Here is a 17,340-nt window from a genome sequence, read left to right as displayed (position 1 = left end):
TATAAAATTTAGAGAAACAGGGTCACTCGGAAAAACTTAAAAGAAAATCGATAAGTAGCTAATTCGAATGTCAAAAAAGCAGCCTTTTCTTATTGTCCATTCTAATTAAAGTCAATCTGAGTGAAATAAGACTTAAATTTAGTTTAAGGACTGTGAGAAAAAGGTCAGTGGATGGGGGTTTGTTTAGCTAGAAACCTTCCTTCTACTAAGAATGTGAAGGCCCGACTATTACTTCAGTGTATTATAGAACAGTGGCGATATGTAGTTCTTAGTGATAAGTATAGTCTACATTTAATTTATTTAAAACTATAGATTCAACTTATGTTAGACGTTCCACAATTCAAATTTATGCCTTGAAGAATAGCTGAAATTATAAATTAAAGAGGATATTATACATAATATTAATATTAAATCAAACGTTACTCATTTTGTCATTAAAAATTATCATTTTATAGAATAGTATATAGTAAAACGCCAATGGTAAATTAACATTATTTTAACAGTTCACATTAAATAAAAGTTATTAATTAGTAATTAAATAGTATGATTAATTAATTAATTTAATATTAATTCTGACTATAACGAAGTCACAAAAATAGAATATATTATAATTATTTTTACAGTGTTATTGACTTTTAAAAACTAACAATGAAACTGATACAATTATTTGGAATAAATGAAATATATGCAGTGTCGCTCTCTATACTTTGTCCGATAAACTATTACTAAAATCACTCCTGTCAATAACGAGCACTGTAATATATAAACTCTCTTCCGTTAATGACTTAGAACATTTACGTTGTGCTAGTATTTGATAGATGTCTAAGTATTTGGCAGGTGTATTTAACTTTTTATGCAAAAATAATTTTGGAAAAAAATACAAATTCAAGTATTCAAAATTAAATATTTTAATAAAGTTGAGTAATTTTAAAAATTTTACAGTTTTAATAGATGATTAAATGAATTATTATTATGAAAATTTTTGCAATAAAATCAGGTAATAATAATAAATAGAATTATTAAAACACCACTTGTATGTAAATAACTAATTTTATTAGAAAAGTTTATAAAACGTATTACTTAAATTAATATTTAAATACATATAAAAAAGAAATACATCCAAGTTCAGTTTGGTATATTACAAATTTTTAAAACTACATCTTCATCTCTAAAAGTTGCTTTATAATTTTCACCTTTAATCATTGGATTTTATCTTCACAACATTTTAAAATTCAAATTTACATATCATCTGTATTAGCAGCAATATTGTAAGGTGAGTTCGGTCCCACGCTTTGTCCAGGATTTCCATACCACATCGGTGCCATTTTAATAAGGTAAAATATTAGTAACACAAGAGCTAATATGGCCAATATTAGAAAAGTCAAAAGAATTCTATGAGTTTTTTGGGGATATTGTTGAGGGAAACATTCTGGAAAATCTCCATCAGTTAATTCATCAATTTCGAATCCATGCAGTTCGTACGGAGCGTAACAACTAAAAAGAAATATTTTTTAAATATACGCAAGTAGCATTAATTTAGTAATGTACTGGCTACGGTTAAGATTGTGTTTAATTGTTAATAGTCCCGTCCACACATTTTTAAAATTAAATTAGATGTATTATTATTCAAATAATCGTCATAACATAGAGAAAGAAGTAAAAGCTATCATTAATTGCTATGATGATATGATGATATATCTATCATTTCCAAATACATATGTAAATATAACACTGAAGAAAACATTATTTTAGTGGGACAAATATTTACTATTTTTAATTACTCTAAATTAGTTACTTTGTACAATTGAATAACTATTACCGTAAATTTCCCTCGTTGATTGTAGTTCTATAACTAGCGTATTTCATCAGCCATAATAGTGTGCAATTGCATGTCCAGGGATTACCCGATAAATCCACTTCCTCTATATCCACAAAGAAATACTGATACGTCTCATTGAGTGTTTTCAAACCATTTCTCGCGAGAGACAAACTTTTAATATGAAAATCCTTGTTATCTTTCAAATAACCAAATGCGAGTTCAGTAAACGTTTCCAAATTTCGATTATCTGTCACAGATATTCGATCTAATGCTCTCAAATTGAAGAAAGCGTAGTGATTAATAGTGACTAGACTGGCCATCCGATTAAGCTTCAACTCCTTTAGTGCGGGGTAATTAAGGCAATGTGCAGTGACCTGAGTTATCACATTCCCGGACAAATCCAAATATTCAATTGTGTTCGGCAGTACAGGAATACGATTCAAATTGTTGTCTGCTAAAGAAATTCTGGTAACTTTGACGAATCCATCGAAGAATTTATTTGATATCTCCATTAAACCTACCCTATCCAACTTAACGTCAGTGACATGAGGAGGGAAATATTCAATCAATCGTACGTTGGGATTGTTAAAGAAAGCGGTGAGATTATTGTAACTAAAATCTACACTGACTAATTTGGTTTTTTGTAGTTGTGGTATTTTAGTAATGAAATTATTTGCTAAGTTTAATTTAGCTAATTTTGTCAGTGGTGTAAATATATCACTATCCACTGCAGATAAATTATTATAACTTAAATCTAACTCCTCTAAATCTGGTACGCCATTGAAATAAGTGGGATCTATGGACATTATATTGTTGTGGCACAGTTTAAAAGAGGTCAAAATTGGATTGGTATATGCGTAGTCCTTATCTAGTCTTTCAATGTTGTTCAAAGAGACATCCAAGTACAGCAATTCTTTATCCAAAGTTTCACTTGCCGGAACATTCTTTAAATTGATACTTGAACAATCCGCTTTTTTCACTGCAGTCATGTAATTGGTATCCGCCGTGTGTATACAATAGCACTTTTTATCACTTTTTCTATTTGAACAATATTCTCTGTATGCCAAAGAAAAGTTTAAAATGCAAACTAGAAAAATTAATTCTTTAAACATTTTCACTGTATGTCTCCACACCTTTATCATAAATAACTAAATAACTTATCAGGTAAAATTAGATAGATAAGCATGAGTAAATAATGACATAAAGTATTCATTTATCAGGCCTTATCTAGTCTGTTATGAATTTGGAAATGTTTGTTTTATACTTTTATAAGCGAATTATTAATAATTATTAATACATTTAAAGGATAACAAAAACATGTCGCACCGTGTTAAGTTTGTGGGACTATTAAAATTGAATAACAGCTACGAATTTTTCAAAACTATGTATAAATTTTATCATAATTTTATCTTAAAAAGTCTAGAAGACATTTAAAAATATTATTATTATATGTATTTTTGTTGGATTTAATTTTAAAATTATATATTTTCTTGAGTCATCCAAATTATTACATCCGTTGAAATCTTTATCTAAAGTCACATTTTATGATTGTAAAATGTTAAATTTCTGCAACTAGTGATGTCACAGAAAAGACATGTCATTGTCATTATAACTTGAAGTCATCTTCTGATTTAATAAATATATTCTTTGATATTATAATTATTATTACAAAGTGTAAGTTATTTCTTTATAATTTTAATTTCTTGTAAATTATATTTATTTAATTAGAGAAAAATAATCGTCCGGTTATGACAAGAAATTTTAACGAAAATTATCATGTAAAGTAATATTGATATGCAATTGTTGAGTATCGATATTGTAATTTTATTCTTGCTTTTATTAGGCAAATTTTAAACTAATATTTTGTTACTTACTAATATTTAAATAAAAAGCCTTTAAATCTATTTTAGTATAATGTTAATGTAATAATTTAAATAATAAATAATAACAATTTAAGTTGTTTATTTTATACCTAAAAGTATTTTACAATTATACAAATATCGTCAATTTTTATTACTATTTTTAAATGGTTTTTTATTTATGTTTAACCTCGATAAATAATTTATGAACTGATTATTTTTGTTGTCTAAATTTTTAACATAATATCTGAAATTATATTCGTCAACAAAATATTAATAATTGATAATTCATTTATTACTAATTAGGACAATCAGCCTTAATAATTGCACATTAATTTGTTTTTTATTTGTTGCCAAAAATGATTTTTTTAAGAATGCACAATTAACGGTTGTTAGTTTGTGTTCCCAATACATATCTAATTCACAACCAGTTTTATAAATATATTAGATAAATTCGACAAATTGAACTGGGATATAATTTTCCTGTTAAATAGAACGCATCATCAACGATGACCTTCATTATAACCCGTGTTGCGATAAGCGTCTGAATGTTTACTTCGTTTGGATGCGCTTATAACATTCATTGTTGTTCTTGAAGACTGGTTAGTTCGTATATTTCAGTGTCGCAATGGCTCTCGAGACAGCAGCGTTACCAACGAGCTATGAATATTATACAGAAGGCGGAATTCAAAGTGGATTATCAGCCGACAAACCCTATTTTACACTCAATAACCGGAACATATCAATATACAGTGGTGCAGTGCATTATTTCCGGGTACCCAAGGCTTATTGGAGAGACAGATTAAGAAAGGTACGTGCTGCCGGTTTAAACACAGTGGAAACATACATACCATGGAATTTACACGAACCAGAATCTGGAAGATTTGATTTTGGAAATGGTGGTTCTGATTTTCAAGAGTTTCTGGATGTTGTAGAGTTTCTTAGAATAGCTCAACAAGAAGATTTATTTGCAATAGTTAGACCGGGACCATTTATTTGTACTGAATGGGATTTTGGCGGATTGCCCAGTTGGTTATTGCGTGATAGAGGTATTAAATTAAGAACATCAGAACCAACTTACATGAAATATGTAAGAAGATATTTCAGCATGCTATTACCAATGTTAGCTGCGCTTCAATTTATAAATGGAGGTCCCATTATAGCTTTTCAAGTGGAAAACGAATACGGTAGTACTGAGCAAAAAGGAAAATTTACTCCAGACAAGGAATATTTAAGGGAACTAAGAAGTATTATGTTAAGCAATGGTATAAAAGAATTATTGGTGACATCAGATAGTCCGTCCCTGCATGGGACATCAGGAACACTACCTGAATATTTCCTTCAGACAGCAAACTTCGGAGGATTTCCAAAAACAGATTTTGATGCTCTAAAAAAACTACAACCCGGAAAACCAATAATGGCAATGGAGTTTTGGGCAGGATGGTTCGACCATTGGTCAGAGGAGCATCACGTTAGGAAAGATGACGAATTTTATCAAGTGTTCAAATCGATTTTGGAATATCCTGGTTCTGTAAATATTTATATGTTCCATGGAGGAACCAACTTTGGATTTATGAATGGAGCAAATCTTAACAATGGACGAACAGATAACTCTGGCTTCCAACCTGATACAACAAGTTATGATTACGACGCGCCGTTATCGGAAGCTGGTGACTACACCATGAAATATGTGTTCATTAAAGAATTATTAAATCAATTTAATCCTGTAAAAACCAAAATTCCACAAACGCCAGCAATTTCGAATAAAGTTGAGTATGGTTCTATTCCTGTCCAAGGGCAAATGCTTCTTGATCAAATAATAGAAAATGTACCAAATGTTTTGCAAAGCACCAATGTCATGCCAATGGAACTACTTCCCATAAACTACAACTCAGGTCAGAGCTACGGCTATATAATATATAGAAAGAGAAATCTTGATATTTCTGGTGATTCCATTTTAAAAATTGCTGGAAGAGTATGTGATAGTGTTATAGTATTGGTAAATGGTGTGTTAGTGTCTAAGCCATTGACAAGTTCAAAAGACCTTAATGAATTTGGTTTTTGGCGATTAAAAGACTCAAACATTACTTTGACAAATCAAGATTTAACGAATGCCACACTCGATTTAGTAGTAGAAAATTGGGGTAGAGTAAATTTTGGCTATTTAGAACAATTTAATCAATACAAAGGATTGTGGCAAGGCAGTGTGTATATCAACAATGAAGAATTAAAGGAATGGGATATTATACCATTAGAATTTAAAACATCTTGGAATAATGCTTTAAAAAATTGGCCAAAACCAGGAAATAGATGGGCTCCAGGACCTTCTTTATATAAAAGTACTTTAACAGTAACAAATCCCCAGGATACTTACATTGATATGAGAAATTGGACTAAAGGAATTGTCATTATTAACGGTTTTGTGCTCGGACGATATTCAAAAATTGGCCCCCAACAAACATTGTATTTACCGGCACCATTTTTGAAAATTGGTGATAATAATATTATTATTTTTGAACATTATATTCCATCTAACAACCTCGTGTTTTCCAAGAATCCCATATTTTTAACTGTTTAACTAACTGATAAAAAATAGTAAAATTTTAAAAATATTTACTTGAATTATTTACCCTTAAAGCATATATAACTTTATAAGTGAAACACAACAGAAATTATATATACTATAAAAACTATACAATTTAATAATAGATGAATAGTTCTTTCCATTATACTTATTTGCAAATGATTCAAAAAGTTAGCCTCTTTTGTAAATTATGTAAAGCAGGAATTAATATTTTAAATTTGAAAGATCAGCAAAAAATTTAAAAATTAACTAATTAATTGAGATAAATTACTTAATACAAAATATAATAAAAGTAATATAGTAAAGTTACCTGTAGCAAATTAAAAGTAAATCATAAATTAATAGTATATTTTAAATTAGTATAATAAACTGAAATTTACATAATAATACATATTTAACAGTATAACTTGTTATTGTTATCATAACAGTGGACATATGTTAATGAATATAACAATAGTCTTGTAGAGATAAATAAGATAATAATCATTAAATTCTATGACCACTATAAACAAAGTATATTATATGTATGTTCATTGTCATTTACAAAATAGATTCCTAATTAAAAAGTATAACCATAGTCATTCATAAATATTACAAAATAGTCAATGTACACTAAAGAAGCTTTAACTTTCCAGCAACTTTATCTACAGTGTCTTCTTGACCAAAGAGACTTAAAACAGTTATTGAACCAGAAGGAATTTGTGTATGTCCAGCATCACTTACTAGATAACATGGAATGTTCTGTGATTTAGATTTTTCATAGAGATTTTGTAAATGTTCTGCATCATCCCCTCTCAAAACAATTTTTTTCTCTCTAAAATGAAGATAATATTGGTAAATGATTATAGAAAATCAAATGTAATTTTTACCCATTGCATTCCCAAATGTGTAGCATTTCCTCCAAATTTTGTTCTATCATTGATCTATACAATCCTAAACAAGCATGTCCAACCTAGTTGTAAAATAAGTACTTAATTTAAGATAATATGACCAAAAGTAAAATTTACCTGGGCAGCCACTTTTCCTACACCCATTTTCAAGGATTGGTTTACAATGAAAGTCATTTTAAAATATTGTTGGTCTTCTTCATCAGATGATTCATCTGATTGACCATCACCTTTATGTTTGGATGTATCGTCAGGCTCCTCACTAAATACAAAATTTATAGCATCATTAAGTGATTTATTTCCTGTACAAAACAGAGCCTAAAATATAAACAAATAAGGTAAAGCATTACAATAATATATAATTGTTATTCTATAATGTTCCAAATACCTCTTCCGCTTGTGGCCTTAAAATACCGATGGCTAACAATTGCTCAAGTAGTTCTAAATTTGGTTTAAAATTTTCTTCTTCGGCACTCATAATTTACTATATTTTATAATAAATTAAACGTATCACATTAAATAAAATATACTGTGCGTGTAACCATAAACATAACCTATTTTAACCTATTAAATTAGAAATGTCAAAAACATTTGAACTCCCCAAGAATCTTGTTTAATCTTCCTAATAAATATAAATATGTAACTAATTATAACGTATTAGTTATTAATTTTCATATTTGTTATTTTAACAAATAAACAAAAATGGAAAGGAAAAAAGATTCCACGGTAATTGAAATAGAAAGCAGTCATTCTGATGTTTCTGGTAGCAGTAAGAATAAAAAGAGTAAAAAGAAGAAAAAATATTCTGAGGAAAGAAAACGCAAATTGTCAAGTTCATCAGATTCAAGTTCTTCTACTTCTGATTCAGATTCCTCTAGTAAAAAAATTAAAAAGAAACTAAAAAAATTAAAAAAGAAAAGGAAGAAGGAAAAAAAGAAAGACAAGAAGCAAAAAAAGAAAGATAAAAATAAAGCAGTTACTGAGGATGAGGATGGTGCAGCAGCTGATATACCTCTAGATTTAATGGAGAAACCAAGAAGTCTTGCTCCGATGACCAAGGAAGAGTGGGAAAAACGACAAAGTGTCGTAAAAAGGGTTTATGATGAAACTACTGGTCGTAATCGGTAAATAATTCACTATTTTGTTTGAAATTTCTCTTAATATTGACTTCCAGGTTAATAAAAGGTGATGGAGAAGTAATAGAAGAAATAGTGAGTAGAGATCGGCATATGGAAATAAATAGACAAGCAACCAGAGGAGATGGAATGTATTTTCAAAAGCAAATATCTAAAGACTTGAAATAATTCATTGATTCAAATATTTTATTTTTTAACTTTATTTAAATGTATGAGAAAAACAAATAAATATGTTTTGCTTCTTAAACAGTGGCTAGATAATAATACCAGGTATTTTATAAATAAGACAAAAATGGTTATTATCAAAACTCTTTTTTATAAAGAATACAATATCCCAAAATATTGTAATTTCACAACAATATAAATAAAAATCATTATACTTATTTTTTGGATTGGAATTTTTTTGTTAATAGTAGATCTATTGCATCACAAATGAAAATAAAATATATATGTAATACATATAATATTTAGTACTTATCTTATACTTACATATCACATATTTATTTTTAGCTCAATATATTAAATATCAGTTCTTAAAAAATCTATTCTAATAGATTTCTTGTGCACTGGTTAAAACTTATTTTTTACATTTGAAAGTATAATATATATTAATAATATTAATTTCCTCAAAATCAATAAAAATAACAATGAAAAAATAAATAACCCTACAATTTTCATACACAATAACAACAATATAATGTTACAAAGTAAGACAAAATTAACAACAAAATCGTCAGACAAATTAACTTATTATCTACTAAATCGTTAAAATTTAATATAATTGCATAAAATGAGATGTTGAGCCATCTCGCCAAGAAGGATCGTCAACTATCTTCGCTCTACACAGTGGACAAGTTTGTACTCTATCCAGCCAGGTGGTCACGCAACTTTCACAGAAAATGTGTCGACATTGTAACAGAACAGGTGCCTCGTACTCGTCGTGACAAATAGGGCAATGTTCTCCAGCACTTTGTATTTGATCTTTACTTGGAGATGATCCGATCGTCTAGAATACGATTAATTTTAAAATACAACTTAATCTCTTCTTACATAAAACGCGACGAAATTTTGATTCCGAGTAAAATATATTGAACTAATAAAATAAATGTAATCATTATAATTTAACTGAAAAATACATACCACATTTTGCAACAACTTAAGAAAAGCTTTTCTAAGGAATGTAATTTTAATCATTAAATCATTTCCTTTTGAAATCATATAAAATGCTGATAGGAAGACAGCCACAATTTTTTCAGGTCCTTGATATGATTCCAATAAATAGTAAAGCCATGGCTGGATTGTAGTAATACTCCTATATAATTGTGATATGGCCTCAATAAACAAATATATTTTACCCTAAAACGTCCAATTACAAAAAAAATACATGAACATATTTTCAAACCTTACTCTTTTCTTGAAATCAATGATATTTCCAGGCAACATTGTTAATAAAATTTTTATGGTTACAGTGACTAATTTTAAAATAAAATCAGTAATAACCACAATCCACAATAAACTCCAGACTGTGAGTAATGGAGTTTCAGTTCTTATTAAAACCAGATTGAAAACAATATTAAAATTGTGTAACTCATCTTCAAATATGTAACGAATGAAATATAAACAAGCAAATATGTACAACAGTTCAATAGATAATGTCCACAAACTTCGTCTATGTCTTTTAATAGTTTCTTTCCTTACTGTAGAATTTGAATGACAAAATGTGATAAAAAGTATGATAAGTAAAAAGATTCCTTGATGATAATCATATAGTGTTTTTGCAATAAGTATGAAGATAAAGGGAACATACTTAAGAATCACATTTAAAAATTGTTGAACTTCAGCATGTGTCGGACCCTCCTGATTTATCACTTCATCTGCATTGTTATTATTATTTGCATTATTGCCTGCATTGTTAACATAATTTGCTGGATGTGCATGTAAGTTTTCAGCATCTGGTCCATCATTTCTTGGAAGATCCAAGTTTATTATGAATGTATTATTTTCATCAGCTCTGGATGTTGATGGCTGGTTGTTTTCTGATTGCGACGAAGACGTGTTCAGGAAACTCGAAGATATCGCATTCTGTACGCCTGCATTTACATTTCTAGCAGTTTCCACAATAGGTCCAATTTCTCTAATAACATTGGTAAGAGTTGTTCGTGTGTTGTGTGTCATAAATGGGAGATCTGCAGAGTGACTACGAAAAAAGCGAATAGTGTACGGATTATTGGACATATTTTTGAACACTTTTAATCTGTAACATTACAATTTGGCAGCATACAAAACTGGTTGGTAGGTTAGCAATTAAATATGTTGAAATTTGAACTAAATTACATAAGTTATTTATATCTAATGAACTTAACAATAATTAATACACGACGCACAAACACTAAACTATGTATACAACAGATAATGTAAAACTTTTGTTTCTTCCAACTGGAAATAAATATTTATCGAACGTTAAGGTCAATTTCCATGATTAGCGTATCAACCAAGACAAGTCATCTATGTCAAAGGTATCAGGGTTGCATACCTATGCGCTTGTTAAGGATTTGTGGAAATTATTTTACATTAAATTATAAATGATTAAGACTATTTGCGTTTATCATCTTTAACGAATACTATAAGTAAATTTTAATAAAAATAAAACCTTATTGACGTTTTTTAAAGTTACATTATTAACAATTTTATGAAAAAATTCTAAAAGAATGTTCACCTGTCTAAATAAAATAAAATGGAATTTTGCAGTTACTATTGTGGACCACAGTGAATGTAATGAAAGGGTGGAATTTTTGTAAGTATACTTCAAATATATACTAGAATATCTTTTTATTATTTATATCTAGAAAATAAATATATATATTTTATAAAAATAAAAATATACAAATAATTTAGTACAATCTTTAAAAAATTCGTTTGTGTATAAAAATATTATGACATTGTATTAAATATATTATTTCCACATGGGTTTTCCTAGTCGTCCATCTCTAGATATAGTTCTACTTTGGTCTTCTTGGTTCTGTAACATAAGAATTATTCTTGAGAAATTATTGATTATAAACAATTCAGCTCACCTATAATAGAATAGTACATAATAAAAGTACACAAAATACTCAAAGTTTATGCAGAAAAAGAAATAGATATAATAAACATACTGCACTCTTTGCTGTACAATTTGCCATTAGATTTGTCCACTTACTGACATTTGGCCATTTACTTTTAATGTCTTCTAGTGAGACAATGCCTGGAATATTAGATTAATAAAATTACGAGAATATATTTGTTCATAATTTAGCTACAGATAAAATAAAATTATTGCATCTAAGTGTTTACTTATGAGACCAAAAGTCATTTTTAATAAAAAGTCGAAAGAAATCGTATTATGGTATTTATATTATGATTAAAAAATGTTTTATAAAATTAAATTAATTTAAAAAAAAAAGAATAACTGAATAAAAGATATACATACTTACAAGAGACGGCCACGTTGGTTTATCATTAGTTGATGGATTTGTACTATTAATTTCGGGTTTGGAACCATGCGAGTCAGGTGCCTTATTACTATTTATTAACTGCATAACAAAATAGATTTAAATTTATCATTCAAACTTATATACAGAGTAATAAAATAAGTAACATACCATATGTATGATTTTCTGTAAGTCATTATCACTAAGTGGCATTCGACTTGAAATCGGGGTTTCATTATGTGTATCATCGAAATTTAGACGTCTACTTTCTGCTTTGAACCCTGATCCTTTGTCATCACGTGTATTTTCATTGAAAAATACTTTATTTCTAGATGGATTTATGTTGTTTTCTAGAAAATGTTCATCTTGTGACAAAACTTCCTCCAAGTTGTTGTACGATTTTGCCTTTAAGGAATTAAGTTGTTCATATTGGGAGGTTGGACTTGGACATTTGGCATTTGCAATTATTTTCAATGCTTCATTCCATTGATTTTCCATTATTTTCTGAAGCTGTTGGACTTGTAAATTTCTCCTTTCATGAAGATGTTCCATCTTAGATTTGAGTGCTTGAACTTCATCCTTGTATTGCATAATTTGTATTTGATAAAGCTTGATTTCTTCTTCTTGCTTTTCTTCCATTAATTTAATTTCCAAAGCATATCTGTAACGAATTTTTAGTTATTGATTTTATTATCAATAAAGTACAAATACAAACTTTTCAGTAAGTTGTTGCATATGTATTGCAGCAGTTTTTGCAATTTGCAACTCTTTCCTTTTAAGTTCATCTTTAAAAGAATTTTCTGCTTTATCTAATTGATCCTGAAATTCTTTCAATTTATTTTGTACTAACAATTCTACCTGGCCTTGATAAAAGTTTCTCAGTTCTATTTTATTAGAATTGATCTGTTCCTTGGATTTATTAATTTCTTCTTTTAATTGTTTCTGAAAATAAACATCTTTAAAGGATAAATTCATCATTAATTTAGGAAATCTTACCTCTGATTTAGTTTTTTTCTCTAGTTGTTCTGATAAAGATTTTTGTTGTTCTGTTAAGGCTGCATATTGCTTCTTTTCAGTTTTTAATGTATTTTCTAGTTTATCACATTCTCTTCTCATTGATGCAAGTTCTTTTTGACAAATTTCAATTGTTTCCCTAGAAGATGAAACTTCTTGTCTTGCTTGTGTCAGAAGAGATTTTTGCTACAATAAATAGTCATAAATAATTTGAATAATGTAAATTTAAAAACAACAAACCTCCATTAATTCCAGTTCTTTTGAAGCAATAATATCATTTAACTGTTTATTTTTTTCAGTTTCATTATGATAATTTTCTTTAACTTCATCAAGCTTAGCCCCAATTTGTGAAAGTTCTTGAGTTAGCTCTGTACATTTGTTCTCTAATGTTGAAAGTTTGCCACCATTTCCATGGGCCATGTTTAATGCTTTGGTAGTTTCTTTTTCATAAAATTCAACTCTCTGCAAAATTTCTATTTGTATTATCTTTCATGTTTTTTACAATATACATACCTGCCTGGCTTCTTCAAGATCATTCTCATATTTCTGTTTAATATTATCTAATTCCCTCTCAAGCTCAACTTTATCTTTACAAGACTTTTCCAATTTATTGTGAATATTTTCTAAAAGTCCTCTTAATTGATTAACCACACTGTCTTTTGCCTGATCAACTTTAATTGCAACAGCAATTTTCTGTTGCATTTCCAAGTTTCGTTGCTGAAGATCCCCAATCAACATTTCACAATGCTACAAATAAAAAATATATATTATACAAAAATTAAACTGTTTGTGGCATTTACCTGTCTTCGTAATTTCTCTTCATTCAATTTATGTTTCAAAACACTACCACTTTGCTGTTGACTGGGATTCCAGATATCATTCAAACTTATGAGGTCTAACTGACTATTTTCAGTTCTGCTTTTACATTGAAGTGTGCCATGTTTGTTACTATTGATGGTTTCTTCAATGGAGTCTTCCAATTGTTTGTGCATATTTAAAATACTCATTGCATTTGAATGTAATGGATTATTTAACAGTTCTTGTTTTCCTTTAAAATTATAAACTGCTGTAGCCTGTGTGGAATCAGAACTTGTGCTAAGATCTGGACTCTTTCTAGTTTCCACATTAGAAGTTAAATGTGCTGTAGGTGGAACAAAAATTGATTTTTTAAATCGTTCTTCATTACATATATCATCAGGTGTATTTTTAACTCCTGTTAAATCCTCATCCTCACATTTCCATGTGTGTTTTTTAATAATTGGGGGCTCTTTTGCAAGAATTTCCTCTTCTTTAGATTTAAGACGATCCTCAAGGTGTTTCTTTTGCTCATCTAAATCTTTTAAGAGTTCATCTATATGATGCATATTTTTCAGTTGATTACTCTCCTCATTATAAATTTCAAATTCGTTTTCTAAATTTCTTGCAGTATTGAATCTCTGAATAGTCTTTACTTTAGATAAAAAATTATCAATTTCTAGAAGCATTTCTCCACCACCTTTTAATTTATCATTATGGGTATTATTATCAAGGTTTAATTTTTTTCTTGGAGACCTTCTATTAGAAAATACTCTTTTTGTGTTATCTTTTATGTTGGGGCTGGCAGGTAATGAACGCATTCTAAATTTAGGACTCTTTTGAGGTGTGCTCTGTGCACTAATTGGGTAGTACAAGTCATCAGTACTGTTATATTTACGAAATTCAGACATTCTACGACTTTTATCATACAAATCAACTGAACTTCCAATTAAACTACGATCACTATTTGTTTCAATTGAACCTACCCGGTCTTGTAAATTAATGACCTCTGTTACAAGATTATCTATTATTTCATAATACGGACCTAAATTGCCTCTACTGTAGTCAATCTCTGTATCAATAACAAAAAAATCTGGAGGAATTAAGAGTAAATCATCAGTGTCATCTGTCTCGCTCATAACTTACGATTGTTCTATATGTGCTCAGATTAGTTAAATCTCATAATCTTTACGTAAATTGAAATTATTGAAATAATATTAATTGCCCATAACATATAAAATATAACTAGCACTTAAATTCAAACAAACTGTTGTGACAACAAACTTAGACATTGTCAACATAAACATGCTTTGTGCAATGTTCATACTTGTGGGATCATTATTCCTACAAATAATTGAAAATGTTGTATTTATTTAATTATATTTATTAGTTTCAAGGTGAATAATTAATAGTTTTTAAATTTTTAAACGTATTTGTTTATATGTTTGTTTTTAATGTATTATGTTCCTTATTCATAACGTAGAAAAACCTAAATACTTACCGCAAATACATAGTTCACATGATAGATGGAGCCACCATTTTTATAAAGGTATCAGATGGTAGTACTCATAAATGCTGTGTATCATAATAATAGTACTTATACCTCTTTTGAATAAATATTCAATATCTGTCCCGGCAAATTATATTACATAAACAAATTTTTATTAATACAATTAAGCATATAATGTAAAGTAGAACATAATCCATTTTATTAATATTAAATTAGAAAGTAGTTATTTTAATCAAATTAAGAAAAAAACTCGTATATTTTAAAAAGTCTATATTTATATTTATAAAAATTGTACTAATATATAAAATAAATAACTTCAAAAATATAAGGATTAAATATACATACGTAAAAATAATAGGTATATTTAATAGATAAAACCATAAAAGGTTGTTACTCAAATTAAAGAATTTTAGAGACCTATCCATGATGATGTTTCATTGGGTGTCGCCTCAAAGATGGAGATAACCTATTTAGTAAAATTGCAGGTGGCAACTCTTCATCTGCAGTACTGCAATCGTTTTGATTCATTTGAAACATATAGGAGAGATCTATATCATATCTCGGCAATTTGTCCCTCAAATAGGAGATAACGTTCCGACCCAGTTCTGGTTCTCTACTCATTATAAAACTAGAAAGGTATCTCGGAACTTTAGATTTTTCTGCACAATGCAGAAGAAGAGCCCACGATGTATAATCTGAATCGAGAACATAAGTGTTGTAAACTCCTTCATCTATAACAAAAAACATTTGTTAAAATAATTATTACAATTTTATCCCATGAAGACCATAATTTCCATACTCTTACATTTTGATAGGAAATAGATCATTAATTTATATATATAACTAGATAATTGCTTAACATATTCTTAATGTGAAACAGATTGAGTAATGCGACAATTCGCAATGTGTGTAAACATAAACATCCGTTATATATTATACATATTTATAATGAAAAGAACAGCACATAATTATTAATTAATAAATCGTAATGAATATGGAAAAATATATTAATAAAACTAATTTGTTATGGTTTTTTTTATAATAAATCGTGATATTTCTAAATGACTCAATTATTTTGTTTATTAAATATATTATATATAATTAAAAATAATTGCTATAACTGATTATGGGAATGGCTATATGGTATTTTATTACTTACAAGTGTCTTCTGAATGAGTCCAGTGAGCTGGTTGACCAGGTTCAGGAATTATCCATGTGATATTTCCTATAAGTTGTTCATTAATTGGATCATCGGTAAAACTATATGTAAAATTCATGGTGACATCTTGTGGAGATGACATTGTGAAATCTGCTCTCATACATCTATAAGATAATGCTTCTTCCGAACTCGCATAATATTCGATGACATACCAGTCTCCTAACATCTGAATTGAGTATGTTAGTATGTTAACTTAAGTAGTAAGTTAAGTGTGTTGTTTTCTATTTTAAAATAATGAATATTACAATTTACCTTTTCTAAATCGAAATTCCTTATCGATTTGACTTTTGGGCATTTTGTTTTGTCCTCTGGTCTCTTCCTTGCAACACATCCACAAAAAACTGCAGAAACAATCACAAAAAGAATAACCCGCATGGTAAATTAAATTAATAAACAAAATCAGTGTTCTTGTTTAAAACATGTAGTCGGAAATAGTAACTCAAAGTGGGAGTTCTTATCATTTGACTAGCAAAGATAAATAATTACTGTACATTATTTATACATTATGATGGTATATTATTTGGCAATGTTGTAAATATTTTTACATATAAGATGATATGTTTTGCAAATGGAAATTTAATTGAATTTACCTAGTATATTTATATTCTGACATAAAATAGATGTTTTCAAGTATTATTGCTTTAGTCATAAAATTTTGAATTAATAAAATAAAGTATTATGAGTTTGTTAATTAAATTGCCACTTTCGCAGTGATTTATTTTTGTATTGTTAAACTAGTTTAGTAGTTCTGAGACCATTTCATTTGCAAATTTACATTGTCACGCATAAAATGAACTACATGAATATGTTTGATGAGTGTGTTTCTTCGAAGAAAATTGTGGTCTTTCATGTAGCAGTGGTTATTTTCTGTTATAAATATATTTATAGTAACTGTATACTATAGAATGATAGTAATACTACTAATAAAATGGTAGATAAAATCAAAATCGTTATATAAAAATCATGAGATTCAATGAACCAAAAGATATCACGTATATTTTTATTTAGCCTCCGGATGTCAATTGACCCACACCTAACTCCACTTTT

At 28.3% G+C, this 17,340-nt stretch overlaps 7 protein-coding genes across 12 annotated transcripts; 2 read left to right on the top strand and 5 right to left on the bottom strand.

Moving 5' to 3' along the window:
• Positions 1-1,122: 1,122 nt before the first annotated feature.
• On the bottom strand, positions 1,123-2,956 carry LOC109604728 (leucine-rich repeat-containing protein 4B-like). The gene is made up of 2 exons (XM_020021256.2): positions 1,820-2,956; positions 1,123-1,494 (listed from the first exon to the last, which is right to left on the bottom strand). The coding sequence occupies exons 1-2, from the start codon at positions 2,929-2,931 to the stop codon at positions 1,239-1,241; spliced, it is 1,368 nt and encodes a 455-aa protein (XP_019876815.2). The 5' UTR covers positions 2,932-2,956; the 3' UTR covers positions 1,123-1,238.
• A 1,290-nt stretch (positions 2,957-4,246) lies between these two features.
• Positions 4,247-6,290, top strand: LOC109604725 (beta-galactosidase-1-like protein 3). Its single transcript, XM_020021254.2, has one exon. The coding sequence runs from the start codon at positions 4,307-4,309 to the stop codon at positions 6,254-6,256; it is 1,950 nt and encodes a 649-aa protein (XP_019876813.1). The 5' UTR covers positions 4,247-4,306; the 3' UTR covers positions 6,257-6,290.
• Positions 6,291-6,595: 305 nt separating this feature from the next.
• LOC109604722 (probable peptidyl-tRNA hydrolase 2) lies at positions 6,596-7,673 on the bottom strand. The gene is made up of 4 exons (XM_020021250.2): positions 7,538-7,673; positions 7,270-7,467; positions 7,132-7,214; positions 6,596-7,076 (listed from the first exon to the last, which is right to left on the bottom strand). The coding sequence occupies exons 1-4, from the start codon at positions 7,625-7,627 to the stop codon at positions 6,875-6,877; spliced, it is 573 nt and encodes a 190-aa protein (XP_019876809.2). The 5' UTR covers positions 7,628-7,673; the 3' UTR covers positions 6,596-6,874.
• Positions 7,674-7,822: 149 nt separating this feature from the next.
• Positions 7,823-8,532, top strand: LOC109604723 (ADP-ribosylation factor-like protein 6-interacting protein 4). Its single transcript, XM_020021251.2, has 2 exons — positions 7,823-8,273; positions 8,324-8,532. The coding sequence occupies exons 1-2, from the start codon at positions 7,852-7,854 to the stop codon at positions 8,451-8,453; spliced, it is 552 nt and encodes a 183-aa protein (XP_019876810.1). The 5' UTR covers positions 7,823-7,851; the 3' UTR covers positions 8,454-8,532.
• Positions 8,533-8,650: 118 nt separating this feature from the next.
• LOC109604724 (RING finger and transmembrane domain-containing protein 2) lies at positions 8,651-10,764 on the bottom strand. 2 transcript variants are annotated; one of them, XM_020021253.2, is made up of 4 exons: positions 10,552-10,764; positions 9,693-10,482; positions 9,426-9,641; positions 8,651-9,291 (listed from the first exon to the last, which is right to left on the bottom strand). In XM_020021253.2, the coding sequence occupies exons 2-4, from the start codon at positions 10,458-10,460 to the stop codon at positions 9,058-9,060; spliced, it is 1,218 nt and encodes a 405-aa protein (XP_019876812.1). In that variant the 5' UTR covers positions 10,461-10,482; positions 10,552-10,764; the 3' UTR covers positions 8,651-9,057. The 2 variants fall into 2 exon arrangements, with proteins under 2 accessions (XP_019876812.1, XP_019876811.1); XM_020021252.2 differs by having other exon boundaries at positions 9,693-10,764.
• A 333-nt stretch (positions 10,765-11,097) lies between these two features.
• Positions 11,098-14,861, bottom strand: LOC109602898 (repetitive organellar protein). 5 transcript variants are annotated; one of them, XM_049965173.1, is made up of 10 exons: positions 14,711-14,851; positions 13,570-14,657; positions 13,283-13,516; positions 13,010-13,231; positions 12,752-12,955; positions 12,471-12,697; positions 11,927-12,416; positions 11,755-11,857; positions 11,360-11,529; positions 11,098-11,304 (listed from the first exon to the last, which is right to left on the bottom strand). In XM_049965173.1, the coding sequence occupies exons 2-9, from the start codon at positions 14,473-14,475 to the stop codon at positions 11,399-11,401; spliced, it is 2,517 nt and encodes an 838-aa protein (XP_049821130.1). In that variant the 5' UTR covers positions 14,476-14,657; positions 14,711-14,851; the 3' UTR covers positions 11,098-11,304; positions 11,360-11,398. The 5 variants fall into 5 exon arrangements, with proteins under 5 accessions (XP_049821130.1, XP_049821126.1, XP_049821128.1 ...); XM_049965169.1 differs by having other exon boundaries at positions 13,570-14,860; XM_049965171.1 differs by lacking the exon at positions 11,360-11,529 and having other exon boundaries at positions 13,570-14,861.
• A 468-nt stretch (positions 14,862-15,329) lies between these two features.
• LOC109604729 (apolipoprotein D) lies at positions 15,330-16,832 on the bottom strand. The gene is made up of 3 exons (XM_020021257.2): positions 16,546-16,832; positions 16,234-16,459; positions 15,330-15,805 (listed from the first exon to the last, which is right to left on the bottom strand). The coding sequence occupies exons 1-3, from the start codon at positions 16,666-16,668 to the stop codon at positions 15,492-15,494; spliced, it is 663 nt and encodes a 220-aa protein (XP_019876816.1). The 5' UTR covers positions 16,669-16,832; the 3' UTR covers positions 15,330-15,491.
• Positions 16,833-17,340: the final 508 nt, after the last annotated feature.

Source organism: Aethina tumida, chromosome 3 (genome assembly GCF_024364675.1).
Source record: "Aethina tumida isolate Nest 87 chromosome 3, icAetTumi1.1, whole genome shotgun sequence".
NCBI classification, from domain to species: domain Eukaryota; kingdom Metazoa; phylum Arthropoda; class Insecta; order Coleoptera; family Nitidulidae; genus Aethina; species Aethina tumida.
The sequence above is the reverse complement of the archived record's forward strand: the minus strand, read 5'-3'. Positions and strand labels throughout refer to the sequence as shown.

Coding starts and splice junctions, on each gene's coding strand:
- LOC109604725 (XM_020021254.2), top strand. CDS start 4,307: ATGGCTCTCGAGACAGCAGCGTTACCAACGAGCTATGAATATTATACA.
- LOC109604722 (XM_020021250.2), bottom strand. CDS start 7,627: ATGAGTGCCGAAGAAGAAAATTTTAAACCAAATTTAGAACTACTTGAG. Junction 7,215..7,269: donor TAGGAAAAGTGGCTGCCCAG/GTAAATTTTACT, acceptor TTTTACAACTAG/GTTGGACATGCTTGTTTAGG. Junction 7,077..7,131: donor CACATTTGGGAATGCAATGG/GTAAAAATTACA, acceptor TCTTCATTTTAG/AGAGAAAAAAATTGTTTTGA.
- LOC109604728 (XM_020021256.2), bottom strand. CDS start 2,931: ATGTTTAAAGAATTAATTTTTCTAGTTTGCATTTTAAACTTTTCTTTG. Junction 1,495..1,819: donor ATCAACGAGGGAAATTTACG/GTAATAGTTATT, acceptor ATTTCTTTTTAG/TTGTTACGCTCCGTACGAAC.
- LOC109604729 (XM_020021257.2), bottom strand. CDS start 16,668: ATGCGGGTTATTCTTTTTGTGATTGTTTCTGCAGTTTTTTGTGGATGT. Junction 16,460..16,545: donor GGAATTTCGATTTAGAAAAG/GTAAATTGTAAT, acceptor TACTCAATTCAG/ATGTTAGGAGACTGGTATGT. Junction 15,806..16,233: donor GACTCATTCAGAAGACACTT/GTAAGTAATAAA, acceptor TTTTTGTTATAG/ATGAAGGAGTTTACAACACT.
- LOC109604724 (XM_020021252.2), bottom strand. CDS start 10,520: ATGTCCAATAATCCGTACACTATTCGCTTTTTTCGTAGTCACTCTGCA. Junction 9,642..9,692: donor TCATTGATTTCAAGAAAAGA/GTAAGGTTTGAA, acceptor TGGACGTTTTAG/GGTAAAATATATTTGTTTAT. Junction 9,292..9,425: donor TTAAGTTGTTGCAAAATGTG/GTATGTATTTTT, acceptor ATCGTATTCTAG/ACGATCGGATCATCTCCAAG.
- LOC109602898 (XM_049965169.1), bottom strand. CDS start 14,703: ATGAGCGAGACAGATGACACTGATGATTTACTCTTAATTCCTCCAGAT. Junction 13,232..13,282: donor ATCTTGAAGAAGCCAGGCAG/GTATGTATATTG, acceptor GAAATTTTGCAG/AGAGTTGAATTTTATGAAAA. Junction 11,858..11,926: donor TACAGAAAATCATACATATG/GTATGTTACTTA, acceptor TTTGTTATGCAG/TTAATAAATAGTAATAAGGC.
- LOC109604723 (XM_020021251.2), top strand. CDS start 7,852: ATGGAAAGGAAAAAAGATTCCACGGTAATTGAAATAGAAAGCAGTCAT. Junction 8,274..8,323: donor GAAACTACTGGTCGTAATCG/GTAAATAATTCA, acceptor ATTGACTTCCAG/GTTAATAAAAGGTGATGGAG.